Here is a 26,125-nt window from a genome sequence, read left to right as displayed (position 1 = left end):
AAGAGACCATCTCCCTGCTAGCGTGCCATGGCTTTACACATGTATCAGATGTAGAAACAAACAATTAGAAATGCTTCTTGGTAAAGGCACTTACTGTTTTTACATACTTGTAAGTTTAGTTCTGTTGCATCGAGGAGTTTATCTCCCAGATCATATTTTCATAGAACAGCCCAAATTGGCAGCATTAATAAAAGAGGAAAAAGAGTTTCTCCGTTAAGGTATGAAAATACCAACAACTAATGCAAACTTTAAAACAGGATTTGGTCCTCTCAAAACAGGCAACAGCGTTCAGGCGATAGTGATTTCTTTTCTTAGACGCTAACAAAATGGCATATCCCCAAAAAACAAAAATGGTATATCCCCAAAAAACAAAGTCTTCCCGTTTCAGCCTATGGATATGTCTGCGTTGTGCAGCACACCTACTAATTATCCCCAACAAAAAATACAGCTTCGTAAGACTAACTGTGCTCCACTTTGGCCGGGAAGGAAGAGAACCTCCAAACAGCTTTCTGCTTGCACGGACCAGCAAGCCTGCAATTGTGTGTCTCTGTATCTGGATGGCTGTCCGTAGTAACCTTTCTTGGAGTGTTCTGAGAGCTGCCGGCGGTACTCTTCCTCCTCCTCTCCATCACTGCCACAGCTGCCACGATCCTCCAGGTAAGGTCTGGTAGGAGGTTTCTGGGGTTCTGGAGGGCAGCAGGGGGAAAGAAAGATAACGTTTACTTCCGTTCTGAGAACCTGAAAATAATAATACCTCATTGACCTCATGGTCACTCACAGCACAGAGACCCACATAGAGCCAGTGAAGCCGCTTCTAGCCCGTTTTACCACTATCAGCATTTGTATGGCCGCGGTAGGACTATCAAGAGAGCGGCATCTTATTTCCAGCAAGCTGGAGCTTCGTGTTCAGATTTGCTCCACTCATCACGCCCGGAAGAATGCCAAGTTTTAAAGTATTAACTACTCTGCACCTCACCCCACATGACCAAGAGCTTGGCTGCTCTTCACGCCCCGAGCACAGAGGTTTCCACGCTACTGCTGGTACCGCAACTGAGCGCCGTCTTCCTCAAACTGTTCTGCACCATCCATTTCTGCACCATTCTCTGTATGCCTGCTTCCTTTCCTTGCATCTCTGGCCTGCTGTCTCAAGGCCTGAGATGTGATATTTCTTAAACTCATGGCCTTCATTCAAGGCTCTTATGATGGCTCCCATCTCTAAAAAAAGCACGCGTTTCCTTTTTATACACTTTGGTGCTGCCCATTTAATGTGACACCAAGCAGACATACGTCATTGCAGTCTGCCAAAGGCGTCTCACCGGTGTCAAAACCTGCGATTTTTGCAGCCCCACGCCGTACACAAATGAGGTGTCACCCTCTTTCCATGCTGCCACCGTGCCCCTTCCCAGGGCAGCCATTACCATTCCTCTAAAGCGCTAACAGCACTGGTTGCTGGAAGCAGTGGGGGATTCAAAACCAGAAAAAGCGCCCCTGCGGATCTTGCTCTGAAACGCACGGCCCCGTGCGGCCGCCCTGAAGCAAGGAATAGCCTCAGCAGGCGAGGGCGCTCCCCGTTATCCAGGAGCTCTCTCTCGGGCGCCATTAGCTCTCCTCGCGGCAGCGGCACTGAGGCGCTGGAGCGGGGCCAGGAGCAGCCGCCTCGCACCTTGCCGTTACGAAGACGGGCCCTGCTGGGCCGGGAGGGGAACGTCAGCCGTCAGCCTGTTCTATGCTGCCGCAGCGCCCCTTGCAGGGCAGCCCTTACCATTCCTCCCAAAAGGTCGCCGCGCTGATTTCCCTCAGGAGGCAAATACTCTGCAGATGTGGTTAAGAAAGACTGAGAATAAGACCCTGAAGCTATCCTAACATTCCTGTGCACGGGCCATCTCCTACTCCGACTATAAAGCATGAAGGCTTTTTGCTCCCGCTGCCTCTCCCTGTCTGACAGCGAGCTTGGAAGGACAGGCAGTCTGATCTCGGTGGCTTTCAGGGGACAGCGAATAGTGGTAACAGTGACTCCCTCCTCATCACTCTCCTCTCCATGTCTCTTACTTTTCTCGGTTGCCTTTCTCGGTGGGGGTGCTTTTGAGGAGGGCCCCTCGCCTGGATCTTCCTCTGCTTCTTCTGCTTCTTCTTCTTTCCGTTCCACACGTGAGGTGAGGACACCCGTTTCCATTTCTGGCCTTCCATACGGAAACGGACATTGATACCGGTGCCTCCTGCAATTGGTCAAGATTGACTTGGAGGTTTCCCCTTTGTAGTCCTGAAACTCTCTCTCTCCACAATAGGATTATATAGAGCTCGGTAAGCAGAAGCCAAGCCCCAAATAAGCCATTCCTTCTCAGATCTGCGCCATCCCTTACCCAAATGCTCGCGTAGTTCCTCAGAGTCCCACAGGTGTTCAGGAGGAAAATCCCATGACGCCGGGGGTCCCCACACTTTTAATCTCTTTCCTAGACTTCTCCATATTCCCTGCCACTCCACGTTCTCTGGCTGCGGGAAAAGCTTCCTCCACGTAATGTAAAATAGTACTGCAGAGAATATGTTCAGGGAGTCTGATAGCACAGTACCTAAGCTGGCAACCCAAACACACATAATGAACTGAGAAAGCACCTGGAAAAAACAGTCCAAACATCGTATTGTCTGTTAAGTTAGCTGGGATGTATAGGAACCAGGCAGGTATCTCCATCACTGCCCTTAATTGGCTATAGGTATATGCAGCTCTGACACTGAACATGCGGAACTTAAGAAGGAAGCAATATGTTCCAAGGAACACCATGGTCTCCTCAGTCCTCTATACAATGCTCTTAAGATGAAGGAGAGATCTGTAGCTGCCCGCATTCTCCACCAATAATTGTCACGGAGTTATCCCTAGATCTGAGTGTGTGACGGGGGGCACAGGTCCGGGAAAAAGAAAAGGAGAGACAAAGGAACAAAGAAGAAAAAGAAAGGGGTACCATCAGTTTGGCGTGCAATCTGGCCGGCCACAGCACACTTTGTGTTTTCCCATGACACTGCCACATCAGCCTGACTTTTTTTCCTGTTAACACAGAAAACTCACGTCTCTGTGCTGTGAAGCAAGATGCCCAGGGAGATTTTAAGTGTCTTAATTTTGTCTGCTGAATAGACCGTTGACTCTCAGAATCGTAGAATCATAGAATCCTTAGAGCTGGAAGGGACCTCTAGAGGCCATTCAGTCCCACTCCCCTTCAGTGAACAGGGACGTGCAGAGCTACATCACGTTGCCCGGAGTTTGATGCAGCCCCTCTTTGATAGTCTGCAGGGATGGAGCATCAACCACATCTCTAGGCAAGCTGTTCCAGTGCCCTCACTGTAAAAGACTTTTTCCGTATATCCAACCTATATCTGCCCTCTTCAAGCTCAAAACCATTTCCCCTTGTTCTGGCTCCACAGACCCTGCTAAAGAGTTTGTCCCCTTCTCTCCTGTCGCTCCCCTTGAGATACTGAAAGGCCGCTGTCAGGTCACCTCACAGCCTTCTCTTCTGCGGGCTGGACAGCCCCAGTTCTCTCAGACTGTCCTCGTAGGAGAGATGTCCCCTCCACTGGCTCATTTCTGTGGCCCTCCTCTGGACGCGCTCCATCAGGTCCACGTTTCTCCTGCACTGACTACCACACGTCTGAACGCAGTACTCCAGGTGAGGCCTCACCAGCACACGGTAGAGGGGCAGTTTCATAGAATCACAGAATCACAGAATGGCCTGGATTGAAAAGGACCACGGTGATCATCTTGTTTCAACTCCCTGCTATATGCAGGGTCGCCAGCCAGTAGTACAGGCTGCCCAGCCTGGCCTTGAATACCTCCAGGGATGGGGCATCCACAACCTCCTTGGGCAACCCGTTCCAGTGTGTCACCACCCTCTGTGTGAAGAACTGCCTCCTACTAGACCTCCCTGTCTCACTTTAAAACCGCTCCCCCTTGTGTGGCACTTCTCAGCCTCGTAAACAGCCGTTCCCCCTCCCGTTCATATGCCCCCTTCAAGTACTGGAAGGCCACAATGAAGTCTCCCTGGAGCCTTCTCTTTTCCAAGCCACTGAAGCCCAGTTCCCTCAACTTTTGCTCGTAGGAGAGATGCTCCAGCCCTCCGATCATCTTAGCGGCCCACCCATAGGACGCCCTCAGCTGTCACCATGAGGGCTGTGGGTAGAAGAGCCACTGGGCTCAGAAACACTCGGGAGAAGAGTCTCAGCTGAAAGCCCCCCTGAGACCACCAAACCAACCCCCACAGCGATGCTGCTGTTGCCAAGTCCATATCCCGTGGGAACATGACAAGGAAGCTGGCATGCTGCCCATAACCTTTCCATGCTGCCCGTTACCCTTTCCGTGCTGGGGCCGTTCCCTTGGAGGCTTCCCAAGACTTCTTTTCTGGCCGAGGCCTCCACGCAGGTCAATCCTGCTGGCCAAACTCCCGTGGCTGAGGGAGGGAAGATTTAGGTTGGATGTCAGGGGGAAGTTCTTTACTACGAGAGTAATGAGGTGCTGGAACAGGCTGCCCAGAGAGGTTGTGGATGCCCCATCCCTGGAGGTGTTCAAGGGCAGATTGGATGGCGCCCTGGGCAGCCAGGTCTAGTATGAAACGGAGAGGTTGTCTGGCCTTGCATGTGGCAGGGGGGTTGGAGATTCGTGATCCTTGAGGCCCCTTCCAATCCTGGCTGTTCTGTGATTCATTTTCCTCTCTGGAGCTCCCTGAGTGGCAGAAGTGGGAGAGGAATACCCTCCCACCTACGGGAGGTTCCCATGGGATTTGGAGTCAGCAACAGCAGCAGCACCATGGGGGCTGGTTTTGGGGACGCACCACCTGAGCCGCATTCTCAGCCACGGTGGGTTTCTAAGCCCCGTGCCTGTTGCAGCACCCGCCAGCCTTCACAGATGTCCCTCACATCCCTCCAGACAACACAGGGCCAGGGCACCATCATCTCCTTTTCCTTGGTTCACTCGCATCAGAGTGAGGAATGTCCAGTTTCTGCTGGACAAGTAGAAATGGGCTGCTCAGAGAAAGCCTGTGAAAGAACACCAGGGCAAACACACGTCGCTGAGATGGAATAATTTGGTGTTTTATTTTTTAAAGAAGCTGTTTTCTAGAATGTCTCCGGATGTCTTTAGTCGATGTCATTTTAGTCCTGCACTCTTGCCATGAACCTGCACCCGATAAATGCACGTGTGTCCTGCATTTCCCCAGTTGTTGAGTACAACGAGCTTTATATGCCAAAAGCCTCTGGGGGTCCCGGTCTGCAAAACAAAGAAGACAGGAGACTTCACTCCTGGCCTGGAAGCAACCGCAGCTGCCTCCGTGCATTTCCTTGTGAGCATGGCTGACGAGGAGGCTTTTCTCTGCTTCCCTTCTCCTGAGCAGCCCCACTAAGGCCCCCTGTGCCCCAGCAGAGCCAACGTCTGGCCTGTGGGAGCAGGATGAGCAGCGGTGGAGGCCTGATGCCATGTGGTCCCCGAGGACGTGGGGCCTAGCAGACGTAGAGCTGCCAGGCGCCTCTGTCCAGCTCACGCTTGCTTCTTCCCCTTTCACTCTTCCCTTCACTGTGGACTCTGTGTGGGCGGTATGGCTGGGGAGCACACCTGCACGTGGGCTGTCTAGGAGTGCCAGCGCAGACAGCAGCTCCGGCCAGCCACTGGGAACAGGGCATGCACGTGGCACTGTCTCCTGGCTCTCACCATCTGACACCTGCATTTTAGGGCATTTCCCAGCACGTGCAAGGCTCTGCCAAAACAGGTGGGCACCACGGGGGAACCCTGTGCTCCTGCACAGCGCTTGGCCCAACACGGTGCTCTCCCTGCTTCAATTCAGCTACCCTGCCATGTCATGTGCTCTTGGCCCTCTGAACCTCAGCACGTTTCTTCTAGCCGGCGCTGGACCCCTGCCTTGGCAGGGACTGCCCACACTTCCTCCTGCCACTGACCTGCTGCCAAAGTGTTCTGGAATGGTCTCCTGCCCGCACGCAATGACTGTACCTGCAGTTCAAAAGTCTGGGACAGCTCTTCCCGGAGATCGTAGGTGAATTTCCCAAGCAAACCTTTGTTCTCTCCTTTCTCATCCAGTCCCTACGAGATAAAGCACGGGGTCAACACGCGTGTCACACCTGGGCCGCCGGAGCTTCAGCAGCTCCTGCAGCTCTGCTGCAGGATGTGCTGGCGCTGAGTCTCTCCTTGAGCACTGCTCAAAGGACATACTGGTCCTCTTCTCCGTATGCCCCCTAGCAGAAGCCCTTCCCTACAGCTACGTCCCAGCCCCATGTACCAACAGACACTCACAAAGACGGTGAAATCACGGGGAGCGCTGCTGATGTGCCACAAGGTTGTGTCCACTGTGTGCTGCACAGTGACTGCAGTCGGCTGGACTTCTGTGGGCAAGTTGAAGACCATCTGGCTCTGAGATGTTTTCACAGGCCAGCAGTATCCCGGGGAAGCGTCCAGCTGAAAGCAGAGAGCAGGGAGTCATGAGGCCCATGCTGCTGCCCGTGCAGCCCAGACCACAGGCAGCACTGAGTATGCGAGCTGCTTTGGTGCTGCGGACAACAGGTAGGGAAGCAGACAGGCATGGGAAAGAAAACTCTCCAAGTTCCCATGGAGAGGAAAATATCCGTTATGAAACGTGGGATACCCCACACCGGAGTCAGGGCTGTGAAGAAAGCTCCTGTTTTGCCCAGCAGCTGACAAAGGCAAACAGGGTGGCCGAGGAGAAGATTCCTCACGCAGCCCCGACCACGGATAGTGGGATGCAGGATGTAGCAGCACAGCTCAGCCCAGGTCAGCCTGCCTTCAGAGGAATACCACTGGTTTCTGGTAAGCCAAGCCCCGAGGGAGACCTCAGGAGCCAGGCACCTGAGGAGCACCATGGGCTTGAGCAGTACTGCAGAGGGGCCTGAAGGGAGAGTCCCGGGGGCTTCCCCCAGCTGGACAGGGGGGAACAAAAGCAGCACTGAGGATCTCTGCTACCATACCTGCTCAAAGGTTTCCAGCATGTTTGGAGCGCACAGGAACCAAGCCACCCTGCAGTACCATGCAGACCTGGATGATCTCTGCAGGTCTATGGACACCCCTGAATTGAGAAGAGAGCAGATGATTGCCACGGGCCCAGTCTCCCAGCACCTAGTCGGCTCAGGCTATTTCTAAGACTGCCTGCTGACAGCATCCCTCTCTCAGGGCCACAGAGATGAGGTCTGCGGACAGTGGAAGGCAGCAAGGCCCTGCGCGAAGGACAGCAGGCTCAAGTCAAGGCCGCGCTGCGTGGGGAGAGCTAAGGACAACCTGGACCTGTTTCGGTCCCTGAGAAATCTCAGCAAAGCGCAGTAACTCCTGTCAGGGGCGTGCCAGGGGCACCACTGCAGGGAGCGAGGGCTTGAGGGCGCTGAGCCGCTGAGCCAAGGGAGCCGCGGTGCCACAGTGATTTGGGCCAGGTGATTTAGTCTCATCCAGCTCTTCCTCAGAGAGACGAGGCCGCAGCACAGTCTCCTTTTGGCAGCGCTGAGCATAAGCCCAGCGTAAGAAGACGTGCCTGTCTGGGTCCATACCTGCACTTTTCAGAGCCCGGTCAGACTTTGTGAAGCAGTTTTCCCGAGGCCTCACAGGCACTGCCTCTTTCAAGAGCTGGACTTCCTGGGGAAGACAGAAAGCAGTACAGGAGATGAGCATGTCAGCGGGCTGCTACGTTGGACCACGGCCTACAGTTGGACACCGTTCCGTGTCAGAGCCAAAGAACTTTCTCAGGAAGCGTCGGAAAGCAAAACACAGGCCTCGTCTGCAGAGGCCCTCCGACTCTTTTCATCAGGAAGAGTTAAGGGCTGGACAGGAGTTGTTGTGTCCCCCGCCACAGTATGGGCCTGGGCACCAGTTGTCCGCCTCCACTCTCTCCAGATGAGCTGTGGCAGGGTGGGATACGTCCGGAAGGGCCCCCAGGTGTCTCCACTCTCTGGGAAGACACTCTCTGGGCTGCCAGAGCTCCTGGATGACCAGGACAACAATGCAGGCAGCTTTCCAGCAGCAGGAGGTGGCACGTTAAACGTGACCAGGAGAAAGCCTGTGCAGAAGGGGAGCTCAACCAGCAATGGCTGGCGTGAGATGAGTGGCGGGGGTCAGCACGCAAATCCCACAGGCAGCCCTACAGAAATGCCCTGCCCAAGGCTCTGCTCATCCTAGCCTCTTCCCTAAAGCGCAGGATCACCTTCATCACAGTGCCACGCTGTTCCGCCAGGTAAGACAACCCCTTCCTCTGGTCTTCAGTCCCCTGGGTTTGCTCAGTCACCGAGTTCCTGCAAACGCACACAAGGCAGATGTTGTCAGAGAGCTGCCCAGCCCCTGAAGTGCACTCAGAGCCCACAGATGAGCAGACACACAGACACTCCTTTGTGCTTCCTTTTCTTTCCAAGCTTAGGAGTGCTTCCCACCACCTGCTTTAGTGTTTAGTAAAAGGCAGAGAGGGAAAGGCACAAGCCCTGGGGATTGTGCAAGGCAGCGCAAATGGCAAGAGCTCGTCTGCCACTATCCCACCAAGAGAGCAGCAGGTCAGATGGGGGCCCTTACCCTGAGTTCATCAAGCGTGGAGCAGTCTGCAGCGACGGCATCTGAAAGGGAAAGGCCATTTCCATTGGAGCACCAGTCACTGCTGGCAACAGCAGGACGCGTGCATTTGCCCAACCACCACGGTGTCCTCTGTGGGAATTCCCTGTCCCTCAGCAATCGTCACTGACCTGCAAGAAATCCTTTGTCCACGGTACTCTTGCCAGCAAGATTCCACAGTAGGCACCAGCTGTCATTTGCAGCACAGACAGAAAGTTATTTCACTATGGTTTCTAAGGATTGCCACAGTCCCACTGTCTCCCCCCCAAACCAAGGTGCAAGATTTTCCCTGAGGAAGTGGGGGACTGACCGGGGCAGAGAGCACGTGGCTGCAAGAAAGGACCCTCTTCTCCAACCCTGACTATAAAGCACAAAGGCTTTGGGCTCCCACTGCCTCTCCCTGCCTGACGGCGAGCCTGGAAGGACAGGCAGCCTCCCTTCATAGCCTTGGCTGGGCAGAGCACCACTCTTAAGCTGGCTGACTGGTACGGGGGACGAAGGCTACGGGGCTGTGGGAGCTCCGGCACAACAGAGTCCGAAGGGAAAGCTGTGAAATGGCCCTGCACTGGCTCTCGAGCCAGGTGGGATCTGAGTGTGAACAGCGTCTCCGGAGCTCCCCGAGCGGCAGAAGTGAGAGGTGCGAAGGGCCCCGCGGGTGCTTCAGCGCCTGCCCACACGCTGGAGATCCCACCTAGCGTTTGTACTGCTGGCAGCAGGCAAATACTCACTGAGAGCAGACAGAAAGACCAGGAAAAGCAGCACGCAGAGCCCAGAGTTCTTTTTGGTCATCTCTTCCCTGAAAAAGAAGGAGTCGCGGTGTTGGCAGCGCTCAGGGTTTGGGGCAGACCCCTTCTCAGGGCTACCTCCTCTTACAAGCTGCGAAGCAGCAAGGCGGGGAGTCCGCTGCTGGCAAAGAACAGCCAACAGAGCAGCCCCCAGAAGGAGCGGGGCTTCCCTCAGCTACCTTCAGCACCACAGGCAAAACATGCCAAACATGCTGGTTCCAAGAGCACCTTCAGGAAGGGCACTGAAGTAACCCAGGGAAGAAAGCAGACCCAGCAAGAGAAAGCGGTGGCTCATGGGATCTCCCTGCTGTGGGCTTGACTTCTCTTTTGCTGAGGAGTCAAATCTCCTTCTACTGGAGATGAAGAAACACCCCCTGCTTTGAGGTGTCCTCCACAGGCCGGCTGCAGCCGTCTACTCCTGGCCTCCTTTAACTCCTGCTGCCTCGCACCCCCACATCCCAGCCAGAGGCTCGGATGAGACGTTTTGAGCTGTGTCAGGTGTGTAACTGGGGCTTTGCTCCCATCCCTCCTGAGCCGCTGCCATAGCTCCAGAAGCACGGAGCTGCTGCTGGCGGGAGCCAAGTTCTTTCTCCCGGTGGGTAGCAGCACCGCCAGCCTGGCCTGCCCACCCCGACCCACGGAAACCCCCAATACCACATTGCGCAGGTGCTGTACTCACATAGTGGAGATGCTTGTGCCAAGGAGTCTCTTGAGGAAGACCACGGTCTGAGAGTTTCTCAGATAATTTCTGATGTTTGACCCTGGCAAAGAAAGGGGAGAAAGAAAAGCTCGAGCACGTCCTCAAGGCGTACCAGACAGGACCGTGTCAGACCCTCTAAGAAGGGCTGGGAGCCGGTCCGGATCGCAGCAGAGGCAGGGGCAGGGGCACGGCTGCGGTTGCGTCCTGGACAAGGGGCAGCTGGGTGCATCCTGCGAGCGGGACACCGAGGGCTGGCAAGGATCACCTAGCAGGCACACCGTGGCGGCATGTTCAGGGATGGAGGTCAGCCTTCGGCTTGCTGCCCCAGCTCCTGTTGTACTGGGGTGCCCCTTGCTGGCCAAAACGTCCCCCAGAAACCTGGCGGAGCAAAGCAGCCCCCGACTTACCCACATTGTATGCAGCACTGCTTCTGCAGCTGGCTGGCCCAGCCTGGGTCACCGGAGAGGGGCTGCAGCTGTGGAGGAAAACGAAAAGCCCTGCTGTGCACCGTCTCCACGCCACGGGAGCCGTGGCCAGCGGGACTGACCAGCTTGGAGGCCCCGGCCAGAAGAGACACCTACCTGTTTTCTGGGAGCCGGCTGCTCTCCGTTTCTGCCCCTCTCAGGTTCCTGTCAGCTCTTCTCACCCTCACCCTTTCAGGGGGCATCTGTGTCCCTCTTGATCTCTGGGGAGACTTTCTCCTCCTCATGCTGTGGAGGAATCAAGCCTTCCCCTTCTCAGTGTCCCCTTCAGCAGCAGGAAAGTCTGCGCAGAGGAAGGCCACTGAGCAACAAGTCCAAAAACGATCCGCAGGAGAAGCGCGCCTGCCCCGAGCACACAGCCACCAGGACACCACCGCGAGCTCCTTCCACACGCGTTGGCAGCCACGGCCAACAGTGCCAGGTGGCGGCTCAGCGGGGCAGACTGTGGCACCCAGTCCTGACGTCACAAAGGCCTGGGCCTGCACAGCGTCAGCGCATGCCTCTGACCTCACAATCGGGGCTAGGGGCCAGCAGGGCTGGGAGGTGGGAGACCCCGCCGGTTTCATGGTACGTCCGCCCTTGACAGCCCTGGGGCCCAGCTAATTGTAGCCCAAAGTTCGTGAGCCATTTCGCTATCATCAGATATCTCCATGGTGTGCTGCCGTGGGTTATACCTGCGTTGCAGAAAGGGATCGGCTTGGATCCTGTATGTGGGGAGAACAGCACCACGGTACTTCGATGAGTTACCGCAGAAACCCTTTTTTGCTTTTATTAATTAAATCTCGGCCTGACTTTGAATTCCCGAGTGTTCCAGTCGTATATTGTGAGAAATTTGAGTAACATTGTGAGATGCACTGGTACAAACCAGTTCTGTAGTTTGAATGCCAGGCAGAGGGGAAGGCTAACTATGAGAGGTTGTGCCAGCATGCCGTAGCAGGTAAAAACTAAAGAAGAAGAGGAGGAGAACGCAGAGGGGCTAACCAAGCAGTAAACAGGGACGGGACATCGGCTGAGGGAATGAGGAGCCTCGCTCAGGCTGTGTGGCTGGAAGTCCTCGGCCAGTGAGGGAATGGAGAAAATATGCACTGGGAAGTAGTAAATAGAAACTGTTGTGTCACTCTGGTCTGGCGCACCCTTGTCAAGTTTGCCCGCTTCTGCCAAAGCGTGAAAGGAATTAGGATTCCTAGCAAATTTCACCTAAGCCCCAACTACGGAATACGAGCATTTCTCACAAGGTGAATGCGTGTGCCACACCTCACCCAGCAATCCCTGGCAAGAGATGAGTGGCGGGGGTCAGCAGGGAAGTCCCATAGGCAGCCCACACAGGAACTGAATCTCTTGGGCTTGTTCACTCACCAGAGAGGGCAAGTTTCTGCAGACCCACAAGTCAGAGAGCTGCCCAGCCCCTGACTCAGCACTCAGAGCTCACAGATGAGCAGACACACAGGAACAGGCACTCCTCTGGGTCTCCCTTTCTTTGCAAGCTTAGGGGGGCCTCCCATCACCTCCACATTTAGCAAACGGCAGAGAGGGAAAGGTACGAGGCCTGGGGACTGTGCAAAGCAGCGCAAATGGCAAGAGCTCATCTGCCACTATCCCACCAAGAGAGCGACAGGTCAGATGGGGGGCTCTTCCCATAAGCTCCTCCGGGATGGAGCAGTCTGTGACGACAGTGCCTGTAAGGGAAAGACTTCCCATTGGAGCACCAGTCACTGCTGGGAGCGGGAAGATGGGTGCATGTGCCCTACAGATATCCTCTGTGGGAATTTCTTGTCTTTCAGCAATCGTCACGGAGCTTGGCAGTGACAGATGACTGCCATAGTCCCAGTGTCTCCTCCCAAACGAGGGTGAAAGACCTGGGGGACTGGGTCAGAGAGCACATGGCTGCAAGCAGGGTCCCCTTTCATTTGCTTGGGAGCTTGTCACAGCCCTGGTCTCCAGGTGCATTCAGCACCCAGCAGCTACCCCAGCCTTCCCTTCTCTCACTAACGGTTACTATCATCCCCAGGCTCCTCTAGCTGGGAGAGAGACCTTCCCATCCCTCTCTTTCCAAATAGCCATTCTGTCATAGAATCTATTATTCTGTTCTATCGATCTGTTCTATTCTATTCTATGGCTTTATCTATGAATATTCTATTCCATTCTTTTCTATCTATGAGTCCACGATTCTATCACTATCACACCGCGTAAAAGGTTGGTCTCCCTCCTGCACAGATGCTCCCCTGAGGTCTCCCCACGGCCACTCCTTCTGCAGGCTGAACAAGCCCTGCTCCCTCAGCCTCTCTTCATACGACAGGTGCTCCCACCCTCCAGTCACCTTCCCAGCCTCCCTGCCCACTCCAGCAGCTCTGCATCTTCATGATTCACCAAGTCAGAACCACGCATGAACAGAACGAGGTGAGGGTCATACATGGAGCAAAAACCACTCTGACGAGCTGATGGCCATCACTCTTGCTTCAGCTCCCTTATACACAACCCACCTATAAGCTAAAATCTAATGTATGCAGTATGTGACTACTGCAGAGACAGAGTTATGGCACAGAAGTTTGGATGAACCCACTCCTGAACGCATACAGCTGGCACCAAAAATGTTTTGATGAAGCAAATTCCCTCTAGCTGAGTAAAGGTAAATTCTTGCCATGAATCTGATAAAAAAGCTAGGCAAAAGAGACCATCTCCCTGCTAGCGTGCCATGGCTTTACACATGTATCAGATGTAGAAACAAACAATTAGAAATGCTTCTTGGTAAAGGCACTTACTGTTTTTACATACTTGTAAGTTTAGTTCTGTTGCATCGAGGAGTTTATCTCCCAGATCATATTTTCATAGAACAGCCCAAATTGGCAGCATTAATAAAAGAGGAAAAAGAGTTTCTCCGTTAAGGTATGAAAATACCAACAACTAATGCAAACTTTAAAACAGGATTTGGTCCTCTCAAAACAGGCAACAGCGTTCAGGCGATAGTGATTTCTTTTCTTAGACGCTAACAAAATGGCATATCCCCAAAAAACAAAAATGGTATATCCCCAAAAAACAAAGTCTTCCCGTTTCAGCCTATGGATATGTCTGCGTTGTGCAGCACACCTACTAATTATCCCCAACAAAAAATACAGCTTCGTAAGACTAACTGTGCTCCACTTTGGCCGGGAAGGAAGAGAACCTCCAAACAGCTTTCTGCTTGCACGGACCAGCAAGCCTGCAATTGTGTGTCTCTGTATCTGGATGGCTGTCCGTAGTAACCTTTCTTGGAGTGTTCTGAGAGCTGCCGGCGGTACTCTTCCTCCTCCTCTCCATCACTGCCACAGCTGCCACGATCCTCCAGGTAAGGTCTGGTAGGAGGTTTCTGGGGTTCTGGAGGGCAGCAGGGGGAAAGAAAGATAACGTTTACTTCCGTTCTGAGAACCTGAAAATAATAATACCTCATTGACCTCATGGTCACTCACAGCACAGAGACCCACATAGAGCCAGTGAAGCCGCTTCTAGCCCGTTTTACCACTATCAGCATTTGTATGGCCGCGGTAGGACTATCAAGAGAGCGGCATCTTATTTCCAGCAAGCTGGAGCTTCGTGTTCAGATTTGCTCCACTCATCACGCCCGGAAGAATGCCAAGTTTTAAAGTATTAACTACTCTGCACCTCACCCCACATGACCAAGAGCTTGGCTGCTCTTCACGCCCCGAGCACAGAGGTTTCCACGCTACTGCTGGTACCGCAACTGAGCGCCGTCTTCCTCAAACTGTTCTGCACCATCCATTTCTGCACCATTCTCTGTATGCCTGCTTCCTTTCCTTGCATCTCTGGCCTGCTGTCTCAAGGCCTGAGATGTGATATTTCTTAAACTCATGGCCTTCATTCAAGGCTCTTATGATGGCTCCCATCTCTAAAAAAAGCACGCGTTTCCTTTTTATACACTTTGGTGCTGCCCATTTAATGTGACACCAAGCAGACATACGTCATTGCAGTCTGCCAAAGGCGTCTCACCGGTGTCAAAACCTGCGATTTTTGCAGCCCCACGCCGTACACAAATGAGGTGTCACCCTCTTTCCATGCTGCCACCGTGCCCCTTCCCAGGGCAGCCATTACCATTCCTCTAAAGCGCTAACAGCACTGGTTGCTGGAAGCAGTGGGGGATTCAAAACCAGAAAAAGCGCCCCTGCGGATCTTGCTCTGAAACGCACGGCCCCGTGCGGCCGCCCTGAAGCAAGGAATAGCCTCAGCAGGCGAGGGCGCTCCCCGTTATCCAGGAGCTCTCTCTCGGGCGCCATTAGCTCTCCTCGCGGCAGCGGCACTGAGGCGCTGGAGCGGGGCCAGGAGCAGCCGCCTCGCACCTTGCCGTTACGAAGACGGTCCCTGCTGGGCCGGGAGGGGAACGTCAGCCGTCAGCCTGTTCTATGCTGCCGCAGCGCCCCTTGCAGGGCAGCCCTTACCATTCCTCCCAAAAGGTCGCCGCGCTGATTTCCCTCAGGAGGCAAATACTCTGCAGATGTGGTTAAGAAAGACTGAGAATAAGACCCTGAAGCTATCCTAACATTCCTGTGCACGGGCCATCTCCTACTCCGACTATAAAGCATGAAGGCTTTTTGCTCCCGCTGCCTCTCCCTGTCTGACAGCGAGCTTGGAAGGACAGGCAGTCTGATCTCGGTGGCTTTCAGGGGACAGCGAATAGTGGTAACAGTGACTCCCTCCTCATCACTCTCCTCTCCATGTCTCTTACTTTTCTCGGTTGCCTTTCTCGGTGGGGGTGCTTTTGAGGAGGGCCCCTCGCCTGGATCTTCCTCTGCTTCTTCTGCTTCTTCTTCTTTCCGTTCCACACGTGAGGTGAGGACACCCGTTTCCATTTCTGGCCTTCCATACGGAAACGGACATTGATACCGGTGCCTCCTGCAATTGGTCAAGATTGACTTGGAGGTTTCCCCTTTGTAGTCCTGAAACTCTCTCTCTCCACAATAGGATTATATAGAGCTCGGTAAGCAGAAGCCAAGCCCCAAATAAGCCATTCCTTCTCAGATCTGCGCCATCCCTTACCCAAATGCTCGCGTAGTTCCTCAGAGTCCCACAGGTGTTCAGGAGGAAAATCCCATGACGCCGGGGGTCCCCACACTTTTAATCTCTTTCCTAGACTTCTCCATATTCCCTGCCACTCCACGTTCTCTGGCTGTGGGAAAAGCTTCCTCCACGTAATGTAAAATAGTACTGCAGAGAATATGTTCAGGGAGTCTGATAGCACAGTACCTAAGCTGGCAACCCAAACACACATAATGAACTGAGAAAGCACCTGGAAAAAACAGTCCAAACATCGTATTGTCTGTTAAGTTAGCTGGGATGTATAGGAACCAGGCAGGTATCTCCATCACTGCCCTTAATTGGCTATAGGTATATGCAGCTCTGACACTGAATATGCGGAACTTAAGAAGGAAGCAATATGTTCCAAGGAACACCATGGTCTCCTCAGTCCTCTATACAATGCTCTTAAGATGAAGGAGAGATCTGTAGCTGCCCGCATTCTCCACCAATAATTGTCACGGAGTTATCCCTAGATCTGAGTGTGTGACGGGGGGCACAGGTCCGGGAAAAAGAAAAGGAGAGACAAAGGAACAAAGAAGAAAAAGAAAGGGGTACCATCAGTTTGGCGTGCAATCTGGCCGGCCACAGCACACTTTGTGTTTTCCCATGACACTGCCACATCAGCCTGACTTTTTTTCCTGTTAACACAGAAAACTCACGTCTCTGTGCTGTGAAGCAAGATGCCCAGGGAGATTTTAAGTGTCTTAATTTTGTCTGCTGAATAGACCGTTGACTCTCAGAATCGTAGAATCATAGAATCCTTAGAGCTGGAAGGGACCTCTAGAGGCCATTCAGTCCCACTCCCCTTCAGTGAACAGGGACGTGCAGAGCTACATCACGTTGCCCGGAGTTTGATGCAGCCCCTCTTTGATAGTCTGCAGGGATGGAGCATCAACCACATCTCTAGGCAAGCTGTTCCAGTGCCCTCACTGTAAAAGACTTTTTCCGTATATCCAACCTATATCTGCCCTCTTCAAGCTCAAAACCATTTCCCCTTGTTCTGGCTCCACAGACCCTGCTAAAGAGTTTGTCCCCTTCTCTCCTGTCGCTCCCCTTGAGATACTGAAAGGCCGCTGTCAGGTCACCTCACAGCCTTCTCTTCTGCGGGCTGGACAGCCCCAGTTCTCTCAGACTGTCCTCGTAGGAGAGATGTCCCCTCCACTGGCTCATTTCTGTGGCCCTCCTCTGGACGCGCTCCATCAGGTCCACGTTTCTCCTGCACTGACTACCACACGTCTGAACGCAGTACTCCAGGTGAGGCCTCACCAGCACACGGTAGAGGGGCAGTTTCATAGAATCACAGAATCACAGAATGGCCTGGATTGAAAAGGACCACGGTGATCATCTTGTTTCAACTCCCTGCTATATGCAGGGTCGCCAGCCAGTAGTACAGGCTGCCCAGCCTGGCCTTGAATACCTCCAGGGATGGGGCATCCACAACCTCCTTGGGCAACCCGTTCCAGTGTGTCACCACCCTCTGTGTGAAGAACTGCCTCCTACTAGACCTCCCTGTCTCACTTTAAAACCGCTCCCCCTTGTGTGGCACTTCTCAGCCTCGTAAACAGCCGTTCCCCCTCCCGTTCATATGCCCCCTTCAAGTACTGGAAGGCCACAATGAAGTCTCCCTGGAGCCTTCTCTTTTCCAAGCCACTGAAGCCCAGTTCCCTCAACTTTTGCTCGTAGGAGAGATGCTCCAGCCCTCCGATCATCTTAGCGGCCCACCCATAGGACGCCCTCAGCTGTCACCATGAGGGCTGTGGGTAGAAGAGCCACTGGGCTCAGAAACACTCGGGAGAAGAGTCTCAGCTGAAAGCCCCCCTGAGACCACCAAACCAACCCCCACAGCGATGCTGCTGTTGCCAAGTCCATATCCCGTGGGAACATGACAAGGAAGCTGGCATGCTGCCCATAACCTTTCCATGCTGCCCGTTACCCTTTCCGTGCTGGGGCCGTTCCCTTGGAGGCTTCCCAAGACTTCTTTTCTGGCCGAGGCCTCCACGCAGGTCAATCCTGCTGGCCAAACTCCCGTGGCTGAGGGAGGGAAGATTTAGGTTGGATGTCAGGGGGAAGTTCTTTACTACGAGAGTAATGAGGTGCTGGAACAGGCTGCCCAGAGAGGTTGTGGATGCCCCATCCCTGGAGGTGTTCAAGGGCAGATTGGATGGCGCCCTGGGCAGCCAGGTCTAGTATGAAACGGAGAGGTTGTCTGGCCTTGCATGTGGCAGGGGGGTTGGAGATTCGTGATCCTTGAGGCCCCTTCCAATCCTGGCTGTTCTGTGATTCATTTTCCTCTCTGGAGCTCCCTGAGTGGCAGAAGTGGGAGAGGAATACCCTCCCACCTACGGGAGGTTCCCATGGGATTTGGAGTCAGCAACAGCAGCAGCACCATGGGGGCTGGTTTTGGGGACGCACCACCTGAGCCGCATTCTCAGCCACGGTGGGTTTCTAAGCCCCGTGCCTGTTGCAGCACCCGCCAGCCTTCACAGATGTCCCTCACATCCCTCCAGACAACACAGGGCCAGGGCACCATCATCTCCTTTTCCTTGGTTCACTCGCATCAGAGTGAGGAATGTCCAGTTTCTGCTGGACAAGTAGAAATGGGCTGCTCAGAGAAAGCCTGTGAAAGAACACCAGGGCAAACACACGTCGCTGAGATGGAATAATTTGGTGTTTTATTTTTTAAAGAAGCTGTTTTCTAGAATGTCTCCGGATGTCTTTAGTCGATGTCATTTTAGTCCTGCACTCTTGCCATGAACCTGCACCCGATAAATGCACGTGTGTCCTGCATTTCCCCAGTTGTTGAGTACAACGAGCTTTATATGCCAAAAGCCTCTGGGGGTCCCGGTCTGCAAAACAAAGAAGACAGGAGACTTCACTCCTGGCCTGGAAGCAACCGCAGCTGCCTCCGTGCATTTCCTTGTGAGCATGGCTGACGAGGAGGCTTTTCTCTGCTTCCCTTCTCCTGAGCAGCCCCACTAAGGCCCCCTGTGCCCCAGCAGAGCCAACGTCTGGCCTGTGGGAGCAGGATGAGCAGCGGTGGAGGCCTGATGCCATGTGGTCCCCGAGGACGTGGGGCCTAGCAGACGTAGAGCTGCCAGGCGCCTCTGTCCAGCTCACGCTTGCTTCTTCCCCTTTCACTCTTCCCTTCACTGTGGACTCTGTGTGGGCGGTATGGCTGGGGAGCACACCTGCACGTGGGCTGTCTAGGAGTGCCAGCGCAGACAGCAGCTCCGGCCAGCCACTGGGAACAGGGCGTGCACGTGGCACTGTCTCCTGGCTCTCACCATCTGACACCTGCATTTTAGGGCATTTCCCAGCACGTGCAAGGCTCTGCCAAAACAGGTGGGCACCGCGGGGGAACCCTGTGCTCCTGCACAGCGCTTGGCCCAACACGGTGCTCTCCCTGCTTCAATTCAGCTACCCTGCCATGTCATGTGCTCTTGGCCCTCTGAACCTCAGCACGTTTCTTCTAGCCGGCGCTGGACCCCTGCCTTGGCAGGGACTGCCCACACTTCCTCCTGCCACTGACCTGCTGCCAAAGTGTTCTGGAATGGTCTCCTGCCCGCACGCAATGACTGTACCTGCAGTTCAAAAGTCTGGGACAGCTCTTCCCGGAGATCGTAGGTGAATTTCCCAAGCAAACCTTTGTTCTCTCCTTTCTCATCCAGTCCCTACGAGATAAAGCACGGGGTCAACACGCGTGTCACACCTGGGCCGCCGGAGCTTCAGCAGCTCCTGCAGCTCTGCTGCAGGATGTGCTGGCGCTGAGTCTCTCCTTGAGCACTGCTCAAAGGACATACTGGTCCTCTTCTCCGTATGCCCCCTAGCAGAAGCCCTTCCCTACAGCTACGTCCCAGCCCCATGTACCAACAGACACTCACAAAGACGGCGAAATCACGGGGAGCGCTGCTGATGTGCCACAAGGTTGTGTCCACTGTGTGCTGCACAGTGACTGCAGTCGGCTGGACTTCTGTGGGCAAGTTGAAGACCATCTGGCTCTGAGATGTTTTCACAGGCCAGCAGTATCCCGGGGAAGCGTCCAGCTGAAAGCAGAGAGCAGGGAGTCATGAGGCCCATGCTGCTGCCCGTGCAGCCCAGACCACAGGCAGCACTGAGTATGCGAGCTGCTTTGGTGCTGCGGACAACAGGTAGGGAAGCAGACAGGCATGGGAAAGAAAACTCTCCAAGTTCCCATGGAGAGGAAAATATCCGTTATGAAACGTGGGATACCCCACACCGGAGTCAGGGCTGTGAAGAAAGCTCCTGTTTTGCCCAGCAGCTGACAAAGGCAAACAGGGTGGCCGAGGAGAAGATTCCTCACGCAGCCCCGACCACGGATAGTGGGATGCAGGATGTAGCAGCACAGCTCAGCCCAGGTCAGCCTGCCTTCAGAGGAATACCACTGGTTTCTGGTAAGCCAAGCCCCGAGGGAGACCTCAGGAGCCAGGCACCTGAGGAGCACCATGGGCTTGAGCAGTACTGCAGAGGGGCCTGAAGGGAGAGTCCCGGGGGCTTCCCCCAGCTGGACAGGGGGGAACAAAAGCAGCACTGAGGATCTCTGCTACCATACCTGCTCAAAGGTTTCCAGCATGTTTGGAGCGCACAGGAACCAAGCCACCCTGCAGTACCATGCAGACCTGGATGATCTCTGCAGGTCTATGGACACCCCTGAATTGAGAAGAGAGCAGATGATTGCCACGGGCCCAGTCTCCCAGCACCTAGTCGGCTCAGGCTATTTCTAAGACTGCCTGCTGACAGCATCCCTCTCTCAGGGCCACAGAGATGAGGTCTGCGGACAGTGGAAGGCAGCAAGGCCCTGCGCGAAGGACAGCAGGCTCAAGTCAAGGCCGCGCTGCGTGGGGAGAGCTAAGGACAACCTGGACCTGTTTCGGTCCCTGAGAAATCTCAGCAAAGCGCAGTAACTCCTGTCAGGGGCGTGCCAGGGGCACCACTGCAGGGAGCGAGGGCTTGAGGGCGCTGAGCCGCTGAGCCAAGGGAGCCGCGGTGCCACAGTGATTTGGGCCAGGTGATTTAGTCTCATCCAGCTCTTCCTCAGAGAGACGAGGCCGCAGCACAGTCTCCTTTTGGCAGCGCTGAGCATAAGCCCAGCGTAAGAAGACGTGCCTGTCTGGGTCCATACCTGCACTTTTCAGAGCCCGGTCAGACTTTGTGAAGCAGTTTTCCCGAGGCCTCACAGGCACTGCCTCTTTCAAGAGCTGGACTTCCTGGGGAAGACAGAAAGCAGTACAGGAGATGAGCATGTCAGCGGGCTGCTACGTTGGACCACGGCCTACAGTTGGACACCGTTCCGTGTCAGAGCCAAAGAACTTTCTCAGGAAGCGTCGGAAAGCAAAACACAGGCCTCGTCTGCAGAGGCCCTCCGACTCTTTTCATCAGGAAGAGTTAAGGGCTGGACAGGAGTTGTTGTGTCCCCCGCCACAGTATGGGCCTGGGCACCAGTTGTCCGCCTCCACTCTCTCCAGATGAGCTGTGGCAGGGTGGGATACGTCCGGAAGGGCCCCCAGGTGTCTCCACTCTCTGGGAAGACACTCTCTGGGCTGCCAGAGCTCCTGGATGACCAGGACAACAATGCAGGCAGCTTTCCAGCAGCAGGAGGTGGCACGTTAAACGTGACCAGGAGAAAGCCTGTGCAGAAGGGGAGCTCAACCAGCAATGGCTGGCGTGAGATGAGTGGCGGGGGTCAGCACGCAAATCCCACAGGCAGCCCTACAGAAATGCCCTGCCCAAGGCTCTGCTCATCCTAGCCTCTTCCCTAAAGCGCAGGATCACCTTCATCACAGTGCCACGCTGTTCCGCCAGGTAAGACAACCCCTTCCTCTGGTCTTCAGTCCCCTGGGTTTGCTCAGTCACCGAGTTCCTGCAAACGCACACAAGGCAGATGTTGTCAGAGAGCTGCCCAGCCCCTGAAGTGCACTCAGAGCCCACAGATGAGCAGACACACAGACACTCCTTTGTGCTTCCTTTTCTTTCCAAGCTTAGGAGTGCTTCCCACCACCTGCTTTAGTGTTTAGTAAAAGGCAGAGAGGGAAAGGCACAAGCCCTGGGGATTGTGCAAGGCAGCGCAAATGGCAAGAGCTCGTCTGCCACTATCCCACCAAGAGAGCAGCAGGTCAGATGGGGGCCCTTACCCTGAGTTCATCAAGCGTGGAGCAGTCTGCAGCGACGGCATCTGAAAGGGAAAGGCCATTTCCATTGGAGCACCAGTCACTGCTGGCAACAGCAGGACGCGTGCATTTGCCCAACCACCACGGTGTCCTCTGTGGGAATTCCCTGTCCCTCAGCAATCGTCACTGACCTGCAAGAAATCCTTTGTCCACGGTACTCTTGCCAGCAAGATTCCACAGTAGGCACCAGCTGTCATTTGCAGCACAGACAGAAAGTTATTTCACTATGGTTTCTAAGGATTGCCACAGTCCCACTGTCTCCCCCCCAAACCAAGGTGCAAGATTTTCCCTGAGGAAGTGGGGGACTGACCGGGGCAGAGAGCACGTGGCTGCAAGAAAGGACCCTCTTCTCCAACCCTGACTATAAAGCACAAAGGCTTTGGGCTCCCACTGCCTCTCCCTGCCTGACGGCGAGCCTGGAAGGACAGGCAGCCTCCCTTCATAGCCTTGGCTGGGCAGAGCACCACTCTTAAGCTGGCTGACTGGTACGGGGGACGAAGGCTACGGGGCTGTGGGAGCTCCGGCACAACAGAGTCCAAAGGGAAAGCTGTGAAATGGCCCTGCACTGGCTCTCGAGCCAGGTGGGATCTGAGTGTGAACAGCGTCTCCGGAGCTCCCCGAGCGGCAGAAGTGAGAGGTGCGAAGGGCCCCGCGGGTGCTTCAGCGCCTGCCCACACGCTGGAGATCCCACCTAGCGTTTGTACTGCTGGCAGCAGGCAAATACTCACTGAGAGCAGACAGAAAGACCAGGAAAAGCAGCACGCAGAGCCCAGAGTTCTTTTTGGTCATCTCTTCCCTGAAAAAGAAGGAGTCGCGGTGTTGGCAGCGCTCAGGGTTTGGGGCAGACCCCTTCTCAGGGCTACCTCCTCTTACAAGCTGCGAAGCAGCAAGGCGGGGAGTCCGCTGCTGGCAAAGAACAGCCAACAGAGCAGCCCCCAGAAGGAGCGGGGCTTCCCTCAGCTACCTTCAGCACCACAGGCAAAACATGCCAAACATGCTGGTTCCAAGAGCACCTTCAGGAAGGGCACTGAAGTAACCCAGGGAAGAAAGCAGACCCAGCAAGAGAAAGCGGTGGCTCATGGGATCTCCCTGCTGTGGGCTTGACTTCTCTTTTGCTGAGGAGTCAAATCTCCTTCTACTGGAGATGAAGAAACACCCCCCGCTTTGAGGTGTCCTCCACAGGCCGGCTGCAGCCGTCTACTCCTGGCCTCCTTTAACTCCTGCTGCCTCGCACCCCCACATCCCAGCCAGAGGCTCGGATGAGACGTTTTGAGCTGTGTCAGGTGTGTAACTGGGGCTTTGCTCCCATCCCTCCTGAGCCGCTGCCATAGCTCCAGAAGCACGCAGCTGCTGCTGGCGGGAGCCAAGTTCTTTCTCCCGGTGGGTAGCAGCACCGCCAGCCTGGCCTGCCCACCCCGACCCACGGAAACCCCCAATACCACATTGCGCAGGTGCTGTACTCACATAGTGGAGATGCTTGTGCCAAGGAGTCTCTTGAGGAAGACCACGGTCTGAGAGTTTCTCAGATAATTTCTGATGTTTGACCCTGGCAAAGAAAGGGGAGAAAGAAAAGCTCGAGCACGTCCTCAAGGCGTACCAGACAGGACCGTGTCAGACCCTCTAAGAAGGGCTGGGAGCCGGTCCGGATCGCAGCAGAGGCAGGGGCAGGGGCACGGCTGCGGTTGCGTCCTGGACAAGGGGCAGCTGGGTGCATCCTGCGAGCGGGACACCGAGGGCTGGCAAGGATCACCTAGCAGGCACACCGTGGCGGCATGTTCAGGGATGGAGGTCAGCCTTCGGCTTGCTGCCCCAGCTCCTGTTGTACTGGGGTGCCCCTTGCTGGCCAAAACGTCCCCCAGAAACCTGGCGGAGCAAAGCAGCCCCCGACTTACCCACATTGTATGCAGCACTGCTTCTGCAGCTGGCTGGCCCAGCCTGGGTCACCGGAGAGGGGCTGCAGCTGTGGAGGAAAACGAAAAGCCCTGCTGTGCACCGTCTCCACGCCACGGGAGCCGTGGCCAGCGGGACTGACCAGCTTGGAGGCCCCGGCCAGAAGAGACACCTACCTGTTTTCTGGGAGCCGGCTGCTCTCCGTTTCTGCCCCTCTCAGGTTCCTGTCAGCTCTTCTCACCCTCACCCTTTCAGGGGGCATCTGTGTCCCTCTTGATCTCTGGGGAGACTTTCTCCTCCTCATGCTGTGGAGGAATCAAGCCTTCCCCTTCTCAGTGTCCCCTTCAGCAGCAGGAAAGTCTGCGCAGAGGAAGGCCACTGAGCAACAAGTCCAAAAACGATCCGCAGGAGAAGCGCGCCTGCCCCGAGCACACAGCCACCAGGACACCACCGCGAGCTCCTTCCACACGCGTTGGCAGCCACGGCCAACAGTGCCAGGTGGCGGCTCAGCGGGGCAGACTGTGGCACCCAGTCCTGACGTCACAAAGGCCTGGGCCTGCACAGCGTCAGCGCATGCCTCTGACCTCACAATCGGGGCTAGGGGCCAGCAGGGCTGGGAGGTGGGAGACCCCGCCGGTTTCATGGTACGTCCGCCCTTGACAGCCCTGGGGCCCAGCTAATTGTAGCCCAAAGTTCGTGAGCCATTTCGCTATCATCAGATATCTCCATGGTGTGCTGCCGTGGGTTATACCTGCGTTGCAGAAAGGGATCGGCTTGGATCCTGTATGTGGGGAGAACAGCACCACGGTACTTCGATGAGTTACCGCAGAAACCCTTTTTTGCTTTTATTAATTAAATCTCGGCCTGACTTTGAATTCCCGAGTGTTCCAGTCGTATATTGTGAGAAATTTGAGTAACATTGTGAGATGCACTGGTACAAACCAGTTCTGTAGTTTGAATGCCAGGCAGAGGGGAAGGCTAACTATGAGAGGTTGTGCCAGCATGCCGTAGCAGGTAAAAACTAAAGAAGAAGAGGAGGAGAACGCAGAGGGGCTAACCAAGCAGTAAACAGGGACGGGACATCGGCTGAGGGAATGAGGAGCCTCGCTCAGGCTGTGTGGCTGGAAGTCCTCGGCCAGTGAGGGAATGGAGAAAATATGCACTGGGAAGTAGTAAATAGAAACTGTTGTGTCACTCTGGTCTGGCGCACCCTTGTCAAGTTTGCCCGCTTCTGCCAAAGCGTGAAAGGAATTAGGATTCCTAGCAAATTTCACCTAAGCCCCAACTACGGAATACGAGCATTTCTCACAAGGTGAATGCGTGTGCCACACCTCACCCAGCAATCCTTGGCAAGAGATGAGTGGCGGGGGTCAGCAGGGAAGTCCCGTAGGCAGCCCACACAGGAACTGAATCTCTTGGGCTTGTTCACTCACCAGAGAGGGCAAGTTTCTGCAGACCCACAAGTCAGAGAGCTGCCCAGCCCCTGACTCAGCACTCAGAGCTCACAGATGAGCAGACACACAGGAACAGGCACTCCTCTGGGTCTCCCTTTCTTTGCAAGCTTAGGGGGGCCTCCCATCACCTCCACATTTAGCAAACGGCAGAGAGGGAAAGGTACGAGGCCTGGGGACTGTGCAAAGCAGCGCAAATGGCAAGAGCTCATCTGCCACTATCCCACCAAGAGAGCGACAGGTCAGATGGGGGGCTCTTCCCATAAGCTCCTCCGGGATGGAGCAGTCTGTGACGACAGTGCCTGTAAGGGAAAGACTTCCCATTGGAGCACCAGTCACTGCTGGGAGCGGGAAGATGGGTGCATGTGCCCTACAGATATCCTCTGTGGGAATTTCTTGTCTTTCAGCAATCGTCACGGAGCTTGGCAGTGACAGATGACTGCCATAGTCCCAGTGTCTCCTCCCAAACGAGGGTGAAAGACCTGGGGGACTGGGTCAGAGAGCACATGGCTGCAAGCAGGGTCCCCTTTCATTTGCTTGGGAGCTTGTCACAGCCCTGGTCTCCAGGTGCATTCAGCACCCAGCAGCTACCCCAGCCTTCCCTTCTCTCACTAACGGTTACTATCATCCCCAGGCTCCTCTAGCTGGGAGAGAGACCTTCCCATCCCTCTCTTTCCAAATAGCCATTCTGTCATAGAATCTATTATTCTGTTCTATCCATCTGTTCTATTCTATTCTATGGCTTTATCTATGAATATTCTATTCCATTCTTTTCTATCTATGAGTCCACGATTCTATCACTATCACACCGCGTAAAAGGTTGGTCTCCCTCCTGCACAGATGCTCCCCTGAGGTCTCCCCACGGCCACTCCTTCCGCAGGCTGAACAAGCCCTGCTCCCTCAGCCTCTCTTCATACGACAGGTGCTCCCACCCTCCAGTCACCTTCCCAGCCTCCCTGCCCACTCCAGCAGCTCTGCATCTTC

At 54.9% G+C, this 26,125-nt stretch overlaps 2 protein-coding genes across 4 annotated transcripts; both read right to left on the bottom strand.

Annotated features, from left to right (window-relative positions):
• Window positions 1-51: 51 nt before the first annotated feature.
• On the bottom strand, window positions 52-11,810 carry LOC149913005 (sperm-associated antigen 4 protein-like). Of its 2 annotated transcripts, none has more exons than XM_090132351.1 (12): window positions 10,651-11,810; window positions 10,477-10,544; window positions 10,049-10,130; window positions 9,313-9,380; window positions 8,716-8,774; window positions 8,549-8,589; window positions 8,190-8,277; window positions 7,540-7,624; window positions 6,970-7,067; window positions 6,281-6,442; window positions 5,981-6,070; window positions 52-686 (listed from the first exon to the last, which is right to left on the bottom strand). In XM_090132351.1, exons 1-12 carry the CDS (start codon window positions 10,776-10,778, stop codon window positions 459-461), a joined length of 1,197 nt encoding a protein of 398 aa, XP_089988477.1. In that variant the 5' UTR covers window positions 10,779-11,810; the 3' UTR covers window positions 52-458. The 2 variants fall into 2 exon arrangements, with proteins under 2 accessions (XP_089988477.1, XP_089988478.1); XM_090132352.1 differs by lacking the exon at window positions 52-686 and adding an exon at window positions 2,511-5,245.
• Window positions 11,811-13,267: 1,457 nt separating this feature from the next.
• LOC149913004 (sperm-associated antigen 4 protein-like) lies at window positions 13,268-25,851 on the bottom strand. Of its 2 annotated transcripts, none has more exons than XM_090130538.1 (12): window positions 23,867-25,851; window positions 23,693-23,760; window positions 23,265-23,346; window positions 22,529-22,596; window positions 21,932-21,990; window positions 21,765-21,805; window positions 21,406-21,493; window positions 20,756-20,840; window positions 20,186-20,283; window positions 19,497-19,658; window positions 19,197-19,286; window positions 13,268-13,902 (listed from the first exon to the last, which is right to left on the bottom strand). In XM_090130538.1, exons 1-12 carry the CDS (start codon window positions 23,992-23,994, stop codon window positions 13,675-13,677), a joined length of 1,197 nt encoding a protein of 398 aa, XP_089986664.1. In that variant the 5' UTR covers window positions 23,995-25,851; the 3' UTR covers window positions 13,268-13,674. The 2 variants fall into 2 exon arrangements, with proteins under 2 accessions (XP_089986664.1, XP_089986665.1); XM_090130539.1 differs by lacking the exon at window positions 13,268-13,902 and adding an exon at window positions 15,989-18,461.
• Between the last annotated feature and the right edge of the window lie 274 nt (window positions 25,852-26,125).

This window comes from Phasianus colchicus, chromosome Z (assembly GCF_987193195.1).
Source record: "Phasianus colchicus chromosome Z, bPhaCol1.hap1.1, whole genome shotgun sequence".
NCBI classification, from domain to species: domain Eukaryota; kingdom Metazoa; phylum Chordata; class Aves; order Galliformes; family Phasianidae; genus Phasianus; species Phasianus colchicus.
Note: the sequence above shows the minus strand (reverse complement) of the source record. Positions and strands in the feature narration are given on the sequence as shown.

Bases quoted from the DNA above. Each gene is read 5' to 3' on its own strand.
- LOC149913004 (XM_090130538.1), bottom strand. From the start codon at position 23,994: ATGAGGAGGAGAAAGTCTCCCCAGAGATCAAGAGGGACACAGATGCCC. The intron at 20,284-20,755 runs GTATGGACCCAG...TTCTCAATTCAG, and splicing joins CCGGGCTCTGAAAAGTGCAG to GGGTGTCCATAGACCTGCAG. The intron at 13,903-19,196 runs GTACAGTCATTG...GCTGCCCTCCAG, and splicing joins CCCAGACTTTTGAACTGCAG to AACCCCAGAAACCTCCTACC.
- LOC149913005 (XM_090132351.1), bottom strand. From the start codon at position 10,778: ATGAGGAGGAGAAAGTCTCCCCAGAGATCAAGAGGGACACAGATGCCC. The intron at 10,131-10,476 runs GTAAGTCGGGGG...TTTCTTTGCCAG, and splicing joins CAGTGCTGCATACAATGTGG to GGTCAAACATCAGAAATTAT. The intron at 7,068-7,539 runs GTATGGACCCAG...TTCTCAATTCAG, and splicing joins CCGGGCTCTGAAAAGTGCAG to GGGTGTCCATAGACCTGCAG.